At 40.0% G+C, this 22,922-nt stretch overlaps 1 protein-coding gene across 1 annotated transcript in view; it reads left to right on the top strand.

The window, feature by feature from the left end:
• Nucleotides 1–1,356: 1,356 nt before the first annotated feature.
• abcc1 (ATP binding cassette subfamily C member 1 (ABCC1 blood group)) overlaps nt 1,357–22,922 on the top strand; it is a 41,724-nt gene continuing 20,158 nt past the window's right edge. Inside the window, exons 1-18 of the mRNA XM_079282228.1 lie at nt 1,357–1,466; nt 4,632–4,808; nt 7,047–7,175; nt 8,261–8,398; nt 8,604–8,729; nt 9,300–9,361; nt 10,227–10,358; nt 10,736–10,960; nt 11,861–12,038; nt 12,326–12,487; nt 13,462–13,554; nt 13,884–14,087; nt 14,409–14,555; nt 16,794–16,881; nt 17,423–17,492; nt 20,688–20,814; nt 21,475–21,651; nt 22,042–22,209. Of these exons, the coding sequence (XP_079138354.1) occupies nt 1,419–1,466; nt 4,632–4,808; nt 7,047–7,175; nt 8,261–8,398; nt 8,604–8,729; nt 9,300–9,361; nt 10,227–10,358; nt 10,736–10,960; nt 11,861–12,038; nt 12,326–12,487; nt 13,462–13,554; nt 13,884–14,087; nt 14,409–14,555; nt 16,794–16,881; nt 17,423–17,492; nt 20,688–20,814; nt 21,475–21,651; nt 22,042–22,209 (2,451 nt within the window). The 5' untranslated portion in view covers nt 1,357–1,418. The remainder of the gene's footprint in view (nt 1,467–4,631; nt 4,809–7,046; nt 7,176–8,260; nt 8,399–8,603; nt 8,730–9,299; nt 9,362–10,226; nt 10,359–10,735; nt 10,961–11,860; nt 12,039–12,325; nt 12,488–13,461; nt 13,555–13,883; nt 14,088–14,408; nt 14,556–16,793; nt 16,882–17,422; nt 17,493–20,687; nt 20,815–21,474; nt 21,652–22,041; nt 22,210–22,922) is intronic.

The raw sequence follows: 22,922 nt of genomic DNA, 5'->3' as shown, positions 1-22,922 counted from the left end.
CATACGCAGACTATTGACATTATGAGTGACTACTAATTATGAGACTTAGTTTTATCGTTTGGTTATTGGTCCCTGTTCGCAGGGTGGTGCCCCGTTTATATTAATAATCATTAATAATTGTTACATACATCAATAATTCTATTGATGTCAAGAATTCAGTTTCTTAAATGCTGATAACCCAAACACGCTCCTTTAGATCCCAACAATATTATATAAGTGTTATTTACTGATTGTTTTCGTGTTAGAATACATGTTAAATATATAACTGCCAAGTAATAATGCGTGTTTGATAATTACATTTTTTTGCATGAAATCATATTGGGATGTTTGCTGAAATTGATAGGATGGCCCTACCTAGAACATTTTCCACCAGCCGCCACTGTATAGGTGGTCAACTACATTTTATAATAGTTAAAGGACCAGTGCTGTGGCTGCCAAACCTGAGTTATCCATTTGGGCTTCTGCGCAATAAAGTTAAAGTGAAGGCCACTTTACTTTAACTTTAACACTTTTACCACTTTACGTGACTCTGCCATCTTGCCAATTTGCTCTCTTTTCTCTCTCCTCTCCCACTCACACACACTCCTCCCACCATGTTGTTTGTGGCTTTTAGGTAGTATGCTTGTAATTGTATAATAGTTGTTTGTTGATTTGTATTATGGATTTTTGATCAGTATTATGGAAATAAAATCTGTTATATTTTAAGAAACGGTTTTCTGTGATTATTTTGTGCATATGTTTTGTCGTCATTGCTGGTTGTTATAGCCAGTGTTCGCATTCAAACCGTCACTGTTTACTCAATATATATGGAATAGTTCCTTAACTACTGAAATTTTGATTTAACACCCCTTTTGAGACTTAATCAACAGTTTAGTTATTGGTCCCTGATCCCAGAGTGGTTAGCCGTTTATTATTAATATATGTTAATATTCCTATCAACTGAATTCATGTACCATCGAGGTGAATTAGTGCCACGTGCCCATTTAAAGAGGTTAAAGACACATGAGAGGAAGGAAGAGCAAATGGTGCCTACATGTACTCAGCAGAGATGTGGTTTCTTAGATTGCCTCTAAAATAATGATATGCTATTAACACAAAAATGAACGATTGCAAATCTTGGTGAAACATAATTTAGACCATATTTCCTCGGGATTTAGACTGAATGTGAACGTTCAATCAACGTCTCCAAGTTGTCTTGAAAGAACTTGGAAAAATGCTCACTGGGAGCAACTGCGTTACACGCGGCGGTACACACTGCACAGCAGGTGGCAGTATATCCCTTTCACGTGGATTTATAAACTACCAAAGAAGAAGACGAGGAAGCAACCTTCCGGTTTAACCTCAGGTTACAAAACGAAAGCTTTGCGTCCAAAACACTCCAAACAGCCGGGGCTTAAACTTATATTGCGTCGCTGCGAATGGGGCCTGACAAGTTCTGCAGTCTGGACAGTTCCGATCCATTTTGGGTAAGTTTATTTTCACGACCTGTATTTATTTTCCTTTATATTACAACTCTTTATTTATTAGCTACCCCGGCACATGGTAATAGACCCCACTCAGCCCCGTAAGTTATTCACCTGCCGATGCCAAATAACACTGCAACGGCAGCTATTCTATTCGAGCCGCCGGGGTCTCCATGTTTAATGTTAATACAGAGCACGCACAGCAGCGCGTTGTCTCCAAGTCTATATCCAAATGTTTTAGAACGCACCATCGACCTCACCGGGACACTTGTACGTCTTCTGTCATGGAGCGCACATCATGTCGTTGGAGAAAAGCAGAAAGGGTTTGAGGCTGGTGTGCATCAGGAGACCCAGCGTGGTAAGGTTCTCAAACTACCCGCTGTTACGTCCCGACAGCTTCTCAAACTACCCGCTGTTACGTCCCGACAGCTTCTCAAACTACCCGCTGTTACGTCCCGACAGCTCCTTAAACTGCCCGGTGTCCGCGGTACCGGTGTGTTCACCGAACAGCAGCAGCCGCATCTTAAATGTGCTGCGGCGAATATCATTGTAAGTGAGCACTACATCACAGACACTTACGAAAAAGAGAAATATATATATTAGGGGTGTCACGGATCACAAACCTCATGGTTCGGTTCGGATCACGGTTCAGGAGTCACGGTTCGGATCATTTTTCGGATCAACAAAGAAAAGGGGAGGAGACAAACATAACTTTGCTTTCCATTTATTAATTAAAGAACTTCAAGAACACTTAACGCAAAGAACTTTGGGCTATATATATCTATATATATATATAGATATATATATATAGATATATATATCTATATATATATATATATATATATATAGATATATATATCTATATATATATATATATATATATATATATATCTATATCTATATATATATATATATATATATATATATATATATATATATATATATATATATATATATATATATTTATATTATATATATATTTATATTATTTATATATATATATATTTATGGAAACAGATCAGCTAACAGCCTACTGGCAATCGTTTGAATGCCATTTGAACTCAAGCTCTATGGGCCCAGTGATGCGAAAGATTGCCGGAATTTAATTTTATACTTTGAAGTCAAACTTGTCTTGCTTCATGTGCCACTAAGCAACATTTATATGAATGAACGGGGCCCCGACCTCCACCGCTGTATCCAGTTCTCTTCATACATCCATGGTCTGTGAACCCCAGGAAGACTAACTTTGCTTTAGAGCAGTGGTCCCCAACCACCGGGCTGCGGACCGGTACCGGGCTGCGGATCATTTGGTACCGGGCCGCACAGAAAGAATAAATATTATTATTTCCGTTTTATTGATTATCAGAGTCTGAAAGAAGTTTTATTTTGAAAAATGACTGGATTCTCTCGCAATTTCATCCGCCTGGTCCTCTTGACACATGTCAAGATGCTTGTCTCGGTCACGTGATACGTTTCCTCAAAAATTAAGCCCGCAAACCAGTGACAATGAGTAAATAACTTTTGGAGAGCTTCTTTGCAAAGGGAAAAAGGCCACTAAGGAGACAGAAGAAGAGCAGACAACTTCCAAGACAAAGAAAGCTTCATTTAACAGACAATATCAGGAGTCTAATTAAATATCAGGAGTAATTCTGACGCGCCAAACCCGCTCTGCAGTATATGTGGCAACAAAGGATCAGCTGCTGGAGATTGTAAATGACGGTGGCCTTAAAAGTATGTTTGAGACAACAACTCTGCTGGTGTTTTGGATTAAAATCAAGGCTGAATATCCTGAGATCGCCACTAAAGTACTGAAAACCCTGCTTCCATTTCACACATTGTAAGAAATTTGAGTGTAGAATTGTGTTTAGAAGTTATAATAAGTGTTTAATGATTCATATTTAAGAATTCATAATTAGTCATCATAAGTGTTTTGTAAATGCATAATTAAGATAAGCATAAAGGTGTTTCAGGATTAGTAGCTAGAAGTAGAATTTGAGACATGAAGCTTTTGCCAAAAGTTGCAAAGCCTTATCTTTTATATGGAATGTTTATCATAGAAGGGTTAAGCCATAACAGACAGTCATTGAGTGTATTTAGAATAAGTAAGGGACAGATAGATTTATAGACAGGTCATGCCCGTGCGAGGGTCCTGCGAGAAGGAGGAGCCAGCTGGATTTAGCCAATAGGAACTTTGTGGGATGTTTTTCAACTATGTAAGGCGGGGGAGAAAGAACGACCGGTCTCTTGCTCCGGTTCCACTGTGTGGGTGTAACGTTTTCGGGGTGAGCGGGTCATATTCGATGTAACTGTAGATAATGTACTTCACTTTGCGACTGTTTTAGCTTCAGAAGTATTAAATACTTTTGTTTATCATTGAAACCGACTGACTCTTTGCAAAGGCTGGTCTCCACAGTTTAAGAGGCTCTCGAACTCACAACATCCTCTTTGTGAAGCGGGATGTTCTGCAGTGACAGCAGTCAAAACAAAAGGAAGTAGACTGGACATAAGGAACACACTTCAGGTGTCATTGTCTCCCATTACCCCCAGATGGGACCGTCTCGTTGCAGAGAAACAAGTTTAGGGCTCCCACTGATTCAGCGTTATTGTGAGTTGTATTTATTTATGCATTTTATATTTGTTTTCATGCCGATCGTATCATTTTATTTCGTCGTGTTTTTCCGCCACACCTTGAAGGCCGGTCCGTGAAAATATTGTCTTACGTGAAACGTGCGGATCAATTACTAAACTAAACTAAAATGTGACCCTCTTGGCTCTCGTCTTTGAGCATTTTCAAAGCTCATTGTTTTGGTTTTACAACAGCATGGCCCTACACTTCCTGTGTCACCTGTTTTTATACGCGGGTAAAATGATGTTGTGTATCTGTCGGTGTTTGGCTGTTACTCTGCTCCTAGTGGCCAAAATAGAACATTCCAGTTTTGAAAGGGAACTTCAGATCAAACCGAAAAGCCTCATTTCTGTATCCTATTCTGGATGTAAAGTTCATGTGTCGTCATCGGTAGACTTTTTTTTTTTTTTTTTTTTTTTTTTTTTTTTGTACCTGATATTACACGTGAAATTAATGTCGGCGAGCAATGAGGACATTTTTCAGCTGGTGTTTTAATCAGGTAGTTTAAGTAAGACGTTTTTATTTCTTCTTTCCTCTACCAGGATTGGAACCGTACCTGGTACACTGCCAACCCAGACTTCACCCAGTGCTTCCAGAACACTGTCCTGGTGTGGCTGCCATGCCTTTACCTCTGGATATGTGCCCCCATCTACCTCATCTACCTCCGTAGCCACGATCATGGCTACATATGTATGAGTCACATTAACAAAGCTAAAACTGTGAGTGATGTGATTATTTTGGGAGGTAATTGTGAGAATGTCATTTGTTTTATTATTCCTAGCTTTGCCATTCGAACGGTGACCACACATTCAGTTTGATTTTGGGTGTCATGATTTTTTTGCACCTTCCTATTTCGATTGCCAGGTTGTGGTCATTCTCTCTCATAAGACAGCTCTAGTTCTGTCTCATGTCTGTGTATAGAAACATTGCTAAATGTAGAATAAGGGCTCCAGTACACTCCAAATACCGTACTTTCCGGACCATAGAGCGCACAGGTATATAGGCCGCACCAGCTGATTTCTAAAAGAAAAAAAGAATTTGAACATAGATAAGCCGCACTGGTCTATAGGCCGCAGGTTTCCCCGTTGAACAGCAAGATGCTTTTAACAGTACTAAAGTTGTCTTCTTCTATGAACATCATAACATGTCGCTAGCTTCTAAGCTAATTTTAACATTACGGCCAATGGGGAAATGCTAACCGCGATTAGCATTAGCGAATATATAATATATCTTTGTACATCTTTTCATGCAGACATATTTGCATTACAGACTAAGGTCTCTCATGGCTACCAAACGAAAAGCAATGAGGCAATAGAGTGGTCTCACCTACGTCACGATCTCCTTAGTTACGAGGTCTGTCCGCCATCTTGGAGTACATACAGATCCTACATGGCGGCGAGTAAACAAGGAAGTGCGGCGAAAATACCATACTTTGAATCACTGGATAGTGCATCAAAGGTTCGCTACCTGGCCAAATTGAAGGTTATTGGTAACTTGGATCCCTATACGATGAGTGCAGATGGTTTCAGTGCCGATCCTACTTATCTTCCATCGGTAAACTACGCCAACATCTACACGTATCTCGTGAACACCCCCAGTCCTTACACAAGTAGAATATGGGATGTGTGGTTCTATAAAATGGTATAGAATTTGCAGGTTTGAGAAGTCCGGCAGTCCAGTATAATATCTCACTTTTTCATCATTATTTTCGAAAAATTCGGAATCAAACATGGATCGTTCATCGGAAAGGTCCTTTTTCAAATTCAGATTTTCCGAGAGTCGGCGCTGCATCTCAGCTTGCATTGCTGCAATCGTGGCCCCACCGAGGTCTGTCTGGTTGTCTTGGTTATTCTTATCCTCGTCCTCATCCTCTGCTGCTGGTGGGCTGTCATATGCATGATCTGACGTTAAACTCATATCAAGCAATGCTGAGGCTGCATCTATGTGTTTCGCCTGTTGTACACGCTCGACGCGTCTCTGGTACCGACTGCTGTCACGGGCCGATGAAGCTTCGGTAACCTTCTCATGTCCAAGTTTAATTTATATTTCCTTTATTAAATACTGTTCACAAACGAATTTGTAAATAAAATCACTGACCACTTATAAAGTGGTCCGCACATACTCTAGTGTACGCCAAATTCCATTCCTTTATATCTCGAGAGATGCGTGACAGCCATTTCTCGCGACGTCGCTTGGATAGCTCCTTCGTGTCATTTCCTTGATGTGTAATGACCGCTGGCAAACGAAAGAATGATTTCTTGTCTCTATCAGCTCTGCTGCCACAACCAAAGACAGCACAAAAGTTCACCACCGATAGGTTATGCGACTCAGCCGTGCATGCCAGTGGCTTTGTGTGTACTCCAACATGGCCGACAGCTAAACTGTGACGTCACACGAGACCACTCCATACCGGTAACTGTTGTTGCTCATAGCTCTGAATAGCTGTTGTGCTAGCAGCAACTGGCCAAGCCAGTTAGCCGTAAATGCTATTCAGAGCTATGAGCCATGTCGACACGCTGCATGAGAAGATCAGCTTTTTCACAATTGTGGCAAATCTTCCAGATATGATCTTAGTTCATGTATAATTGTGTTTACAATGGCTGGTATGATGATAGTCTGCTTTATCTCAGCCATGAAGGTACCGGTACATGATGTGGTGTGTTCAAGGACCCAAATGCAGACTCCGGACAGCAGAGTTATATTGCAAACCAAGATGAGCTACGAGCAACAAGTTATTGCCTCGTTGCTTTTAGATTCTAATGAGAAGACGCGCTGCTTCGTTTTACTTCTTCAGTTTGGTAGCCTTGAGAGACCTTAGTCTGTAAGTATGTCTGCATGAAAAGATATACGAATATATATTATATTTACTATATTCGCTAATCGAATCGGTATAATGTTAGTAAAAGCCACAGGTTTTCCATCAAACAGAAAGCTGTAAGTTGTTCTTCTTTCCACAGGCTGTTGGCATTCTACTGTGGATCATCTGCTGGTCAGATGTTTTCTTTTCTTTCTGGGAAAGAAGTTATGGCAGCACTGTCCCTGCACCCGTCCACCTAGTCAGTCCTACCTTACTGGGCTTTACCATGGTGAGAGTTTTTCTTTGTGATTTATATAGAAAGGGTTCACCCAATAACCTCTATTTGAAGTAGAGCAAATATTTGTTTGGATTTATCATAATATTGATGTTTTGGATCTTGGATGTTCTTAGTATAGTTTTTGTTTTTTAAGTAAACCTTTTTTTACGTGGTTATATATTCTGGAATATTTCAGTTCAGATGTTTTGTTTTAGTATCGATTTTTTTTGTATTATCGTGAAGATTAAATGTGTTAAAGAGAAATTCAAACTGCATGTTTTCTATATAAGTATAGTTTATTGGCACATAGTAAAGAGCAGTACATGGTTCTGGTGTGTAGCTCAAATGCATCACACACTCAAACAGGGAATTATAGGCTACCGTTATCTTTGTCTGCACCTTAACAGTGCAAAAGGCTTTGAAGCTAAGTTTTGACCAACCATAGAAATGCTGTTTATTGTAGTGGGACAGTAGGACTGTTTAAAAGGTTACAGTCCACTTATCCAGTCCAGGTCTATAGAGGCAGATCAAACCAAATACTCCAGACATCCTTTTCTATGAGTTGCTCCGATACCAGTATCAGAAATGCCTAGCAGTGTTAGCAGGGAGGCTAATGTTAGCCAGTCATGACTGTCCAGATAATAAAATAAAGTTCTATGGCATTCATTCTCTGTATGCATGCAGGCCATAAAACAAGTACTACTAAGTCAATAGTGTACGGCTTTTTGAAAGAAATAATATATTTATTTTATAGATTTGAACTCGCTGGTTTGGGATCAGTTTGGGATCGACAGATACCAAAGTTCATGTATTGTATTCAGCGTCGGGAAGGAAAAAATGTTATCAGAAAATTTCGACTCCTTTTGTAGCTCAGTAATCTATTTCCTCCAATGGAATTCCAGAGCGTTCCAAGGCCTGATGGGATATGTAGTCCATCCATTGTGTGTAAGAGAAGGTTGCGGCCTTTCAGCAAAAAGAAAAGGAACCATTAAACACGTTTTGAGCTTGAGAAGAATGTGGTAGAGCTGCAAAAGTAAAAGATTTTTTGTTTGTTTCAAGTAAGATTTGTATGGTGTTTGAATGCGTTTCTGCTCCAGTTGCTGGCCACCCTGTTAATCCAGTACGAACGGATGAAAGGGGTTCAGTCGTCTGGAGTGATGTTGATCTACTGGCTGCTGGCACTGCTGTGTGCCACAGTCACCTTCAGGTCCAAGATCTTCCAGGCCCTGGACCAGGTCAGTCTTGAACGAGCAGGGCTGAACTACATTTGGATTAATAGAGTTAATAATAAACCTATAGATATGTAACTGGTTTGGTATGGTACATGTAATTAGTAAGTAGTAAAAACGGTTACCTTCAGGGGAGACATTGATTAATAAAGCAAACATACCTCAAAAAATATCTCACACGGGTTAAACATGTTTTTGTTTTTTATTTTAGCCGTCGACGGTGTGTGTGTGGAGGTACACCACCTTCTATATCTACTATGCTCTGCTGCTGGTTTCTCTGTTCCTGTCCTGCCTGACGGACCAGCCGCCTCTCTTCTCCGAAGCCATCAAAGACTCGGTGAGACTACATCAAGCTGTAAATCTGTCTCCTGTCTGTCACTCTGTCACTCATATATATCGAAGAGTAGACCTTTAGATGTTTTTATCTTTCTGATGTCGATCATGTTTTATATGGCATTATCTGGTGTTATTTGTCCTTTGTAATATGTTTTTGTCTGCTGTGTACTGTGTTGTTGTGGACTGTGTCGTCTGTATGAGTTTTTGGGTGGCAAAAGAGTTTCCCCACTGGGGATTAATAAAGTTTTCTAATCTAATCTAATCTAGAGGCTTCCAAAGTCCGACACAATTGGCCCCCCTCAGACAAAATCAAAAATCTTTTTTTTTTCTATGATCTCTAAGCAGATTTATGGATTTTTGTTCGTAGTTAATGATATTGTCGGTAAATGTAAGTCAAACTGAATCTAAAAATATGTGTTTTGTGTCTGAGTTATCAGATTTGATGAGAAAAAGTGTTATTTACAATCGGCGTCCATATTCGTGAGCGGGATTTAGATGATAATAAAAACCTCATTCTGTGATCAATAAATCGGCTTTTAAAAAAATGTTTTGGTAATATTTGTGTCTACAGAATCCCTGCCCTGAGCCTGGAGCAAATTTTCTCTCCAGAATATCCTTCTGGTGGATCACCAGGTAAGCTCCCAGTGGAGTGGATTGTTGTGTGTATTTACAGACAGTGCAGTCTAATGACCTGCTGTGTCTATTCGCCAGCTGTCTTTCTCTTATTAGATGAGATTATTGGGAAGATTAGAACAGGAACATGAGGAATGATTACGACATCAAAACATGTTTCAATGTTCATATGGGCATGCAAGTATTGTTTAAAGACAGACTTGATCAATTGTGAACCCATCCTCTGTCAGATTTCTGGCCAAAGTCTGAAAAGATTGGTCAAAAATGTGATCATGGTAGTAATGGTGGGAAAATTATATTCTCTAGCATTTGATTATCATTCAAGAACAAGTTGCAGGTCATGGTTTCTTTCATTGTTAATGGTTGAACAGTACAATTGAATACACAAATCTTAAATGTGGTCTCAGTCTTAAGCATTTCTCATGGAGGAGCTGAGGCTTCTGGGTTGTATATCATTTTTCTTCCCCACGGTATAATGTTGTCTCTGCTATTGAAACAGATGTCAACAGTCTGTCTTTCTGTGTTGAAAGTGGTACAAAATACCTTGGAAAGCTTTTACATGAACTGGAACATTGTTGCGCACATTGGTACTGTTACTATTTACTACTAACTCCCTGGCTTGGTCTATATTTAGCAAATTTTGGTTTTATTGTATCTTCACAAACAGTTTCAAGTAAAAATCAAGCGGTCTTATTCTTCAGTGGGAAAAACAAAAACAGTAAAGGTCAGTTTACCAATCCAGCCTGGCAGAACTGTGTCATGCTTTCAGGTGAAAGACATGGAACATGATATACACGGTGTTAATCTGAGTCACTTGATTTAAATGCGTCTCTGCTTCTCCTCTTGCCCCTCTCGTCTCCACCAGGATGATGGTGACGGGCTACAAGCGCCCACTGGAGGAAAAGGACCTGTGGTCTTTGAACTCTGAGGACCGCTCCCATAGAGTGGTCCCACAGCTGGTGGGCTGCTGGAACACAGAGTGCCAAAAGGTCAAAAGGTCAGGAGCTCAGTAAAGCAGAGCACGACCACTTCAAAGAAATCTACCGAAAGTGTTCAACATTGTTACCGTGGTAAAACTACACCTGCTAGATTTGATGTACATAGGAAGAGGAATATTATGCTTTCCATATAAGATGTTTTGACAAGCAGCTTCGGTATGAAGTCTCAACTTACTACACTTAAAATTCCTCACTTTCACGTTTCATTTATTTTCACAATACCACAATCTTGTGTGGCGATCTCATCTTGGACTACAGGTCCACTGAATGGAGAAAAAGAACACACAAATCATAGATGACTCTCCTATCGACAAACTATTTTATTTAGAATATATTGTTAAAGCAGTCTGCCATTCCTTCAATTGTCTCCTTTCAGGACGGAGCAGAAAACGTTGTACTCTCCCAAGAAAGCCACGAACAGCGAGGGCAAAGAGGGCCGAGCTGTGGAGGAGTGTGAAATCTTGATTGTAAAACCCCAGAAAACAAAGGAGCCGTCCCTGTTCTGCGCCCTGTGCCTAACCTTCGGGCCCTACTTCCTCATCTCCTGCCTCTATAAGATCATCCAGGACGTCCTCATGTTCGTTGGGCCTGAGATCCTCCGGTGAGAACGTTTTTCTCAAACATACAGACACTTTCAAAAGGAATGACATTGCCCTGTAGCATTATCTGTTTCATATGAAGTGAAAATGAATCATTGATGCATATGGGTTTCATACATGCACCTTTCATACACAAGAACTTACATTATATGGGCCAAATAGAAAAGTTTGGGGCAGGCAAAGACCCAATTCAGGGTGTGCGAGGCAGACAGCCATGGTAGTGCTGTTTTTTTTTTCTCACAATTTAACATTCATTTTCATATCAATTATGTGTTTGATTATTTTACTATTCAGATACATATTCAAATTTAGAATATACCTTGACAACCCTAATATGATGTAAGTAATGTGATGTTAGTTAAGGCATTCATCTGTTTTCGACTGAGAAGACTCTTTGTTGAGGCACTTTTTTGTCCGTTGTCCTGGAGTAAAATTTTACTTTTCATACTCATTCTTTATAACATGAATTGTTCCACTGGTGCTCTGTCACCCATCCATGGGACATTTTCTGGAGATAAGAAAGACGAGGACGGTCGAGGCCTGCCTGGACACACCTTAGGTTTAGTCTTTGTGAGGCTGGACACAGGGTGACTCCTCTGTAGACTGCCTGATTGGCTGCGGAGACACAGACCTAGACCTCCAAGGACACATCGGGATGCCCACTGTCTGTGAAAGAGGCAAAGACCTTTTTTTCTTTTAATTCAGCTATTGTAGTTTCTAAATACACCGACCTTTTAGCCCAGAATGGACCGTCTCATAATCAGCAGCAATGTTTTCCTTTACCTGAGACAAAGCTCACTAATCTCTGAAAGGGTTGTGAAGATCAAATGGACAACATTTTGTTGGTGATTTCATTATGACTAAGTGTTAATATGCTAATTGTCTTCACTCGATATGTCCAGGCTGCTGATACGCTTCGTCAAGAACTCCAGTGCCCCCTACTGGCATGGTTACTTCTACACAGCTCTCCTCTTCATATGTACCTGTGTGCAGTCGCTCATCCTCCAGAAGTACTTTCATGTCTGCTTTGTGTCAGGCATGCGTCTGCGCACTGCCATCATAGGAGCTGTCTACAGGAAGGTACAGGAAAGAATAACTGTCATTTTTTTTAAATGTCTTTGGTATAGACTATAGAAATACAATGAAGCCTAACGGAAACGATATGAAAACACAGACTACATAACAAGCAAGGAAGTGTTTCATTCCAGGTAGTACTCACTTCCTCCTCTGTGTAATTAGGTTTTTACTTGGCAGATTAAATTAAAACTTTCAGTAACTTAAAATATTCTCTATTGAATGGCTTAATTATTCTCCCGGTCAGTTGCATGCTTTGGCTTTGAATCTACAGTTGGACTATGCTCTTTCAGGCCTTGGTTATAAGCAGCGCAGCACGCCGCACCTCCACGGTGGGAGAGATCGTCAACCTGATGTCGGTGGACGCTCAGCGCTTCATGGACCTCATCACTTACATCAACATGATATGGTCCGCCCCTCTGCAGGTGGTGCTCGCCCTCTACTTTCTCTGGCAGGTAGGGTTACAGAGCAACTGTTGACACTGTAGCACACTGGTCCAAGTTCACTAACATCACCAACAGTTCCATGCAGAAGTAGTCTCACGTGGGCAGATTTTGGACTGCCAACTTAAACACTTGAACGGCAGCCTGCAGTGACTTCTGGTGGACGAGCAATAAACACCTGCTGTGGTGGGACATTATGCAGGGGTCAGTTCTGGAACAGGGAAGAAAGAAATAAACAGAACTACATGAAACCAATTTGTACAGCTCAATACTTAAAGACACAATGGTTCAGCAGTGTAGTTGTGAGATGGAGGTGAGTTCCAAACAATAGAGATTAAAACAGAACATTTTTTGATACTTTGCCACGTAAGAGTAATATATTGTAAGCGTGTTTTTATTTTCTTTTATGTATAAGCTTTTGTCTTTTTTTCATTTTTCTCTTTTTTGTTTATTGAACACAACAAGCCAAACATCCAAGAACCTTGCTAATAATATCATAAAATTGGCCATTTTTATGATTGACTTCATGGACAGCTAGTGGAAAACTTGAAGCTGCAAACATAAAACTGTTAAAATGTCAAGTTCTGCCTCTGTCGCAGCTTTTTGGTCTGTACGTAGATACAGTGTGTATGTATGTATGTATGATGTACAATATGTATGACGAGGTAACAGAGCAAAGTATCTGGTACAACATCAATGAAGCAGCAATCTGCTGTAAAGAAACAAATGTTATCAAAACAACTGGATGTGTGCTGGATGACAATTTCTGAACTGCGTGCAGTGAACATGAGTGGTTCCTCCAGTGTAAGTCTGTCATTGTGCTGATGTTAGAAAAAATGCTTTCTTTATGTGTTTTCATTGGTTGAACAGCTGTAGATGGAAGCATTCTGTTTTGGACAGCGATGGATGTAAACTACAACATGACTGGTTGACGGCGGCATACAACCATAAGGCGGTAATTCTACTTTTGATGTGTTGCTGTGCAGAACCTGGGTCCGTCCGTGCTGGCTGGAGTGGCTGTGATGGTTCTCATGGTTCCCATTAATGCTGTCATCGCCATGAAAACCAAAACCTACCAGGTGGGACTTTTCCACAGACACACATTTTCCCAAAAATCTTTCCTTTTAAAGCCATACAAAACTTCATGATTACTTCCACGTATTCCCTCTGCAGCCTTTCTAGTGTTCAGATGGCTCAAAGACCTGTAGATGGTGTGTTCACTGACAGTCAGGGCATATCCAACAGAGCACATATTATTTTCATTCATACACAGATGGAACACACATAGAGGTCCTATTCAACCAGGTTGCTAGCACTGAGGATCAAGGATCACAGTCAGGCTTGTGTCAGTTTGTAGCATTGTCTGACTTGTGTTTGTTTCTTGACATTTTTTGTGTCTATTGAGCAGGTTGCTCAGATGAAGAGTAAAGACAATCGCATCAAGCTGATGAATGAGATGCTGAATGGCATCAAGGTTCTCAAGCTGTACGCCTGGGAGCTGGCCTTCAAAGACAAGGTGTCAGAGATCCGTGAGAGTGAGCTGCAGGTCCTGAAGAAGACCGCCTACCTGGGTGCCATGTCCACTTTCACCTGGATCTGTGCACCTTTCCTGGTGAGTCCAACACAGAAGGTCAGACATGCACCACAATGAAGAAAGAAAAGTGCGTAGATCGTTTCATCTCATCATGTGGACATGGCATCATGTAGTTCAGCTGGTACAGACACCCAAGCAGGCAGCAGCATCTATACAGACTGGAAAAGATGACGGAGTGACAAGATCACAAATATCAAGTGTCTAAAATTCAAAACGTTTGTAGGGAAAAGGACTTGGCCTATCTCATTTTCTGCAAATGGAAACATCCCAATCAATTGAAAAGGACTATAATATCATTTTGATGTCTTTCTCTCTCCCTCCTGCTGTGTCACTGTACAGGTTGCCCTGTCGACCTTCACTGTGTATGTGCTGATTGACGAGCATAACGTGCTCGATGCCCAGAAGGCCTTTGTGTCACTGGCGCTCTTCAACATCCTGCGTTTCCCTCTTAACATGCTGCCAATGGTCATCAGTAGTATGGTGCAGGTTAGTGAGCCTCCATGGTTGTCTCCACTGTGGAACTTGACCTTTCATGTTTGGTTTTCAATGAGTACGAAAATGGGGAATGGAATAGGTCCAGTGTTTGACTTTGGTCATAGAACTCAGCTGTCAAGTTAAAAGCCTTCACCTCACGGTCCCTCTGAGCAACATCAGGAGAGATAGAGATAATCACATCTGGATCTGCACAAATCACATTCCCAGTCTTATAAAACCATTTGCTGGTTAACCATCACTGGAATGGAAGGCTTTGCAGGTGAAATAAGACACAGAGGACTCCTGAATCCAGGGCCGAACTCAGAATGTTTTAAAGGGCTCATTCACCTGAATGACGAAGCAAAAAACAACTTAATTCCCTCTACTGGTATCTCCTCATGCAGATAGTTTTGGTTGTATTTGTCCAGGCGTTGATATATCTGTCTCTGAGATTGTTATTAGTATTATTATTAACTTGAGCAAATGAAGCAGTTAGCTAGCTATAGACTGAGAAAAAATAAATCAATTCACTGTGCAGCTCAAAGGCTACCGGCAGCTTCCGGCAAATTTTAGGTGGAATGTTTTCTTGCATGTTACTCAAAGCAAGAGTTGACATTGTGAATCAATCAACACATGTTAAATGTCAATATGACAGCTTGACGATTCCATTTGTTTTTATTGGTTCTCTGGGATGACCTATGTTTCAAGAGCAGAAAAAGTATATGACGTTCAACCAGATTATGCGAACTGAAAATATTCAATTTTCAAGGTTTTAGGTGATTATTCACGAATGAAAACCTAATTGTGACACTTAAATTCCATTTCTGCCAATAGATCCCCCTAATCCTACACACTGGTCCTTTTGAGGTCTTGAATGACATCCACTTAGACAGACAGTGGAAACATGGGGTCTTAGTTTTATATTACTACCGGTACACGGATGTTTTGGAAGAATTTCATAAATTTCTTTTAACACAGTTTGTTCTTGGACATTGTACATTAATAATAATAATGATTAATAACACTAAAGTACTACCTCTAGCTTGTAGCCCTCGCTATTCACAGCTCAATTGTTCAGAGGAACTAAGGGAACATCTTGTGAAAAGATACATTGCTCTTGAATTGTGTTTTGTTGAATGTAATTTGTCAGCTGTGAGCACTACCAACTCCATCAGTCAAAACGACACTCAATGAAACCAAAACTATGCATGGACAGATATCACAAGAGGGTAGTGAGAAAGTATGTTTTACTCATTTGTGAGGGCCGATCCTTTAATGTGCTACAACATATTTTATATGAATTATTGAAACTATATATAATATTGTGTTGTGGTAGCGCTTAGCTGCACCGCTGCCTGTCTGCTGTAAACTTAGGGCATCAAAAGATGTGATTTCAGGTCGATGACTTAATAGGAGAAGAGTTAACTATCTTTCTACAGTATTGTTGTTTGGTTTCTGCAGGCATGGGGAACTAGTGGGACACAATCTGAAAATGCAAGTGTGGCCAGAACGTACCTCTTTGGACATTAGTGACTAAATCAATTGGAACTGCAATCAGTCCTTGTCAATCTCCCACTACTGATGCAAGATGTATAAATGTGTGCGCACAATAAACATCTGTACGTCTTTACACACACATGAACTGGTAGCCCCTTACGCTCATTTCAGACCAGATGTACACTCAGTTTTCTAGAGCTGTTGGTGAAATGATGAGGTGGACATGAAATATAAGGGAGAGATGTGGTCTTATGGTAAAACCGTTCCTTAACAATTCTCAGAATTATAAGGTATTTTCTTGTATGCGAGCGAGGTAAGGTGTATACTTTTTGTTTTCTTTTCTGAATGTTCTTCCGTAATAACCGGCACTTGTTGATTCACCTTTACTAATGTCAATTGCTCAATTTAGTAAAAAATGTTCTTCTTTCTAAAATTAAACAATTGTATCAAGCATCACATGGGGTAAGACTATTTTTTGTCTTACCCCATGTGATGCTTGATACAAGCATCTAACTCTATTTTTGTACTGTCCTGTTTTTGTTAAAGTCCTGCCAAAAACACTAATTTGACGTTATTAGTTTAGTGTCCGGTTCCACAATGATTCAGATCTATTACACTTGTAAATCTGATGAAAATAATGCGTATGTACATTTCTGCCTTTGTGCCTACAGTTTTATGTGTGAATATACTCTGATTTTTGTGCATCTTGCCACTGGTCTTAGTGGGTTTCCCTCCCTCTGTGTCAATCTTCAGGCCAGTGTGTCCTTGAAGCGGCTGAGAGTGTTTCTTTCACACGAGGAGCTTCAGGAGGACAGCGTCGAGCACAAAGCAGTAGCAGGCTGTGAGTTCTTATCCACTGCTTTTCTGTCTATTGCTTTGTCTGTTGTGTCCTCCCTCTTCCCTCAGAATTTGACATTTCCACATGTTGTGTAGATCCTTTTTCTTGGGCGACTGTGGCTTAGTGGAGAGCAGGGCCGTCCGTCATTTAAAGGATCGGCGGTTCGATACCCGGCTCTGCAGGTCGCATGTCGATGTGTCCTTGGGCAAGACACTTAACCCCAAAATTGCTCCCGTAGCTGTGCCTACGGTGTCTGAATGTTAGTTGGTCCTGATGGTGGGCATGGTAGCCCCTACCATCAGTGTATGAATGGCTGATTAATGACAAGTAGTGTGAAAGCGCTTTGAGTGGTCGGAAAGACTAGAAAAGCGCTATAAAAGTACAAGTCCATTTACCATTTATGTGTGTGTGTATATATATCTTTATATATATATATGTGTGTGTATGTATGTATGTATGTATGTATATATGTATATATGTATATATGTATATATGGAGGTATCACATACAGTATACTAATATACCTCTTCTCGCTTCACCCCAGCCTCACACAGTATCGCCATAGTGGATGGAGTTTTCAGCTGGTCCAGAGCTGAATCACCGACACTCAAGAGGTTGGTGTCATCTTTCCTCAGGATGCTTCAGTGCATTCATGTAAATGGAAGAATAAAAACAAAACTGTAATGTTCAAAATACCAACTTGTGCACACTACTTAATTCAATTAGTTTCAGGCACACAGGTGTTCGCGATTGAGCCAATTAGTGATGTTGATAAACTCACAGACACACGCGCACATACACTCCTCTCTCTCTGTGTGTGTCTCTCTCATACAGTCATTCAGGTCTTAGGGATCTTTAGAGGTCTTTCCCCCCTCCTCCACCCCCCCCCCCCCCCCACACACACACACACATGCCATTTTAAAATAAAAGCCCCACAGAATGAATCCTAACTGAAATGCTTGAAATGCTTTTTTGTTAAAAAAAATGAATGCTCTTACTAATACTGCGACAACTACTACTGCTGCTGCTAATATAGTATTGCTACTATTACTATAACTTTTGCTGTTGCTACTATTACTCCTACTGCTGCTGCTATTACTGCTACCATCAATATTATTACTACCACTTCTGCTATTACTACGACTACTATTACTGATACGACAACTGCTACTACTACTACAGCTATTAGTACGACTGCTACTAGTACTACTGCTACATCTTCTACTGCCATTACTATTACTACTACGACTACTGTGATATTAAATACTATGACCAATACTACAGCTATTACTATGACTACTGATACTACGTCTTCTACTACTTCTTCTAATTGTTGGAATGCTGTTAAGCCAACTATTGTTCTTCGAATCTTTATTGTTGGAATGCTGTTAAGCATTCCAACTATTGTTATCCTGTTTCTTTATTGTTGGAATGCTGTTAAGCATTCCAACAATAAACTCTTAACTAAGCTCTTTAACCAGAGGTGTGCTATGACTTTTTATATTTCTAACCTTTAAACTTTTTGAATTATTAAGCTTTTTATTTTTTCAATAGGATCTCTATGGAGAATATTTTCAAATGGCTTCAGGCACACAGGTGTTCGCGATTGAGCCAATTAGTGATGTTGATAAACACACAGACTCACAGACACACGCGCACATACACTCCTCTCCCTCTCTCTCTCTGTGTGTCTCTCTCTCATACAGTCATTCAGGTCTTAGGGATCTTTAGAGGTCTTTCCCCCCTCCTCCCCCCCCACACACACGCACGCCATTTTAAAATAAAAGCCCCACAGAATGAATCCTAACTGAAATACTTGTGATGAGCCTGTCATTTAATAACCGGTTTGTGTTTATCTAACATTATGATTCTGTCTCCTCTCCCCTTCTCCCCCGCACCCCACACCCCATTTCAAAATAAAAGCCCCAGAGAGTGAATTCTAACTGAACTGCTTGTGATGAAGCCTGTCATTTAATAACCTCTGTTTATGTGTCAAACATGATGATTATGTCTCCTCTCCCCCTCCCTCCCCCACCCAGTCCCACCCTTTCAAAATAAAAGCCTCATGGATTAACTGTATTTAAACGTTTCGCTCAAAATTAGGCTTTTTTTGTTGAAATAATGAATGCTCTTACTAATACTGCGACAACTACTACTACTGCTAATATTTCTAGTATTACCACTACTACTACAACTTTTGCTGTTGCTACTATTACTACTACTGCTACTGCTATTACTGCTACCATAAATATTATTACTACCACTACTGCTATTACTACCACTACCACTACTATTATTACTGATACCACAACTGCTAATACTGCTATTCCTGCTACTACCAGTACTAATAACCAGTACTAATACTACTACAGCTATTAGTACGACTGCTGATACGAGGACTTCTTCTACTTCTTCTAATTACAAATACTTCGACGACAACTTCTACTGCTACTACAAATATCACTACTGCTACAGCTAGTACTTATTCAAATGCTACTCATACTTATACTGCGAATAATACTTCTACTACTACTACAACAAATATCACTACTGCTGGAATTCTTTTAAGCTACAGAAACCGTTCGAATATCAAAATGTTCAGCTCTTTCAGGAGAGGGGTGATATAACTTCATATTTGTAATCTTTCAACTTTTTGAATTATTCAGCTTTTTGCAATTTTTTTAAAATTGGATATCTATTTTCAGCAATGTTTTTGAGATTCATTTCAGCTTTCAGCATTCCAACGCATTTTCAGCAGGAAATGCATTTTCTAGTATAGTATTACTGCTACTATTACTTCTACTATAACTTTTGCTGTTGCTACTATTACTACTACTGCTACTGCTATTACTGCTACCATCAATATTATTACTACCAGTACTGCTATTACTACCACGACTACTATTACTTATACGACAACTGCTACTACTGCTATTCATGCTACTAAAAGTAGTAATACTACTACAGCTATTAGTACGACTGCTACTAGTACTACTACTACTGCTACATCTTCTACTGCCATTACTATTACTACTACTACTACTACTACTGTGATATTAAATACTACGACCAATACTACAGCTATTACTATGACTACTGATACTACGTCTTCTACTACTACTTCTAATTACTAATACTTCGACTACGAATAATACTTCTACTACAACTTCTACTACTACTACAAATATCACTACTACTACTACTAGTACTTATTCTAATGCTACTAATACTTCTACTAATAATACTTATACTACAACTTATACGACTACAAATATCACCACTGATGAATTTTTTTAAGCCACAGAAACTGTTTAAATATCAAAATGTTCAGCTCTTTCAGGAGAGGTGTGATATGACTTTTCATATTTGTAATCTTTAAACTTTTTGAATTGTTAAGCTTTTTGCAATTTGTTTTTGAATTGGATATCTATTTTCAGCAATGTTTTTGCGATACATTTTAGTTTTCAGCATTCCAACGCATTTTCAGCAGGAAATGCTTTTTCTAGTTTTATTTTATCAGCCTATTGTCATGATTTATTGGGAGTAACCAAGCACTTCAGTGTAAAGTCAGACAACACCCCCTTGTAGCCCGAATGGAATGATCCTTTGCTTCATTACTGCATTTTTCCGCCACTGTGACGATTGAACTCTAAGATTGGCAGTCTAACCAGGTAGATAGTCAACTATTAGGGGTCACACCTGCAATACATGTTACTTTATAAGTATGTAATTGTTTCTTGATTCAGAAATGAACCTGATTATTTCTTAAATGGAAGTGAATTGGGTTGAATCTCCCTGTGTTTCTGCAGGCTGAATGTGTGTATCCCAGAAGGCTCTTTGGTGGCTGTGGTGGGACTCGTGGGTTCGGGAAAGTCCTCGCTGCTGTCGGCCCTGCTCGGAGAGATGGACAAGCTGGAAGGAACTGTGTCTGTTAAGGTGGCTGCTCTGGCTCTCTCACACAAACACACTCGCAGCAGCAGTGCACACAATTACATTTACTTGGAAATGGAAATTAGGAATTTGGAATGACGTCACGTGCCAGGACAACAAGTCTAAAAACGTAATGGGCCATGCTCTAGCCGCTATTATGAGCAATACCAGTTTATAACCACACATTACGGCGGTATTTAGCATATACACACACCGTAGCAACATGTTCACAGATAGGAGTTAGACACAACTGTAGGTATGACAGACACTGATTCTGCACATATGCACTATATTTTTTGTTTATTTTTTGTCTCGTTCTATAATATTTTTTTATTGAAACTAACTCTGTTCCTAACTGGACAGCAGCCAAGAAGTTCACTTTAAGTCTGGCCAGCTCACAGGATTTAAGTGGTGGCAGAAGGCAGTCAGAGTTAGGGGGTGTTCAAAGAAACAAACTATTTAATGACATCATTCTGCTTTTCCATTAATGTGAGTGGCAAGGATCATTTCAGTCTAAAAGCTGTTTACAATATTGCACACCGATGGGGTGTGGCGACATTAAAACGGAGTGGTTCATCCTCTGGAAGCAGGAATGTGCTCTGTCTGACTGCTCACCATCAACTACAGAATACCATGACATATTCCAATGCGTTTGTCTCCCTGCAGGGTTCAGTGGCCTACGTTCCGCAGCAGGCCTGGATCCAGAATGCCACGCTGAAAGACAACATAATGTTTGGTCAGGAGAGGAGAGAGGCCTGGTACCAGCGTGTGGTGGAGGCGTGTGCGCTTCAGCCTGACCTTGAGATCCTTCCAGCTGGAGACGAGACAGAGATTGGAGAGAAGGTATCAACTCATGGCTACCTCACTGAACTGCTGTAGCTCGTTTGCGTCTGATGTCCACACAGACAGAAATTCATTTTAGCTTTTTTTTATGTCGATGACATATATATCGGCAGATAAAGACATCAAAACTGTAATACCAGTGTTTCTGTTCTATCAATATACTGCCAAAAGATCATTTTCACTGTGTACATTTGTAAATCTCAGATCTCTCGCCACGCCTGAGCTGTGCATCTGTTAATATGGAAGTCAAATACAGAGACAATTTTATGAAATGCTATCTTAATACAGTTTTAAAACGCACATATATTAAAGAAGGCAGAAAGAACAGAACAGTCATTAAATGATGACGTACCCTGACTTTTGTCTCTGGCTTTATCTCCATCTGTATAGGGAGTGAATCTGTCTGGAGGTCAGAAGCAGAGGGTGAGCCTGGCCAGGGCTGTCTACTGTGACCGTGCTGTCTACCTGTTGGATGACCCGCTGTCTGCTGTCGACGCTCACGTAGGAAAACATATCTTTGATCAAGTTGTCGGCCCACAGGGACTGCTGAAGGACAAGGTGTGTATGATCTCAAGCTTAACCAACCTAAAGCACCATATATGGGTTCATTGTATGAACAGCTCATATTTTCAATTTGCTTGTTGCCAATTATTCATACTGATTCATGTTGTTGTTATAGGCAGAACTAGTATGAACATAGTCCGATAAAACAACACGGTGGGAAGCGCTCTGCCAAATGAAAATGCACAACTTGAAAACTACAAGATGTAAGGAGAACTAAGTGAGCCTAAAGATTAAATATAGATACCTGCAAAATGAGAGATATTGAATAAAACAACCTGTAGAAAACTTATCGTCATCCAACATCACAGAAAATCATTGATGTATTGTGACTGCTGAAGCTTTGTTCGTACGGTTTCAGGAAAAGGTAAAGTATCTACCTGTCAGATGCTGTACAGTAATAGTAACCTTTACTAGTCATTCAGTTCAAACTTCATACAGTAACCTGTACTAGTCGTTCATTCAAACATCATCCTTCATACAGTAACCTGTACTAGTCATTAATTTCATACAGTAACCAGTACTAGTCATTCATTTCATACAGTAACCTGTACTAGTACTAGTCATTCATTTCATACAGTAACCTGTACTAGTACTAGTCATTCAATACATACATCATCCTTCATACAGTAACCTGTACTAGTACTAGTCATTCATTTCATACAGTAACCTGTACTAGTACTAGTCATTCATTCCAACATCATCCTTCA

The sequence above is a fragment of the Melanostigma gelatinosum genome (assembly GCF_949748355.1).
Source record: "Melanostigma gelatinosum genome assembly, chromosome: 13".
NCBI lineage: Eukaryota > Metazoa > Chordata > Actinopteri > Perciformes > Zoarcidae > Melanostigma > Melanostigma gelatinosum.
The sequence above is the reverse complement of the archived record's forward strand: the minus strand, read 5'-3'. Positions and strand labels throughout refer to the sequence as shown.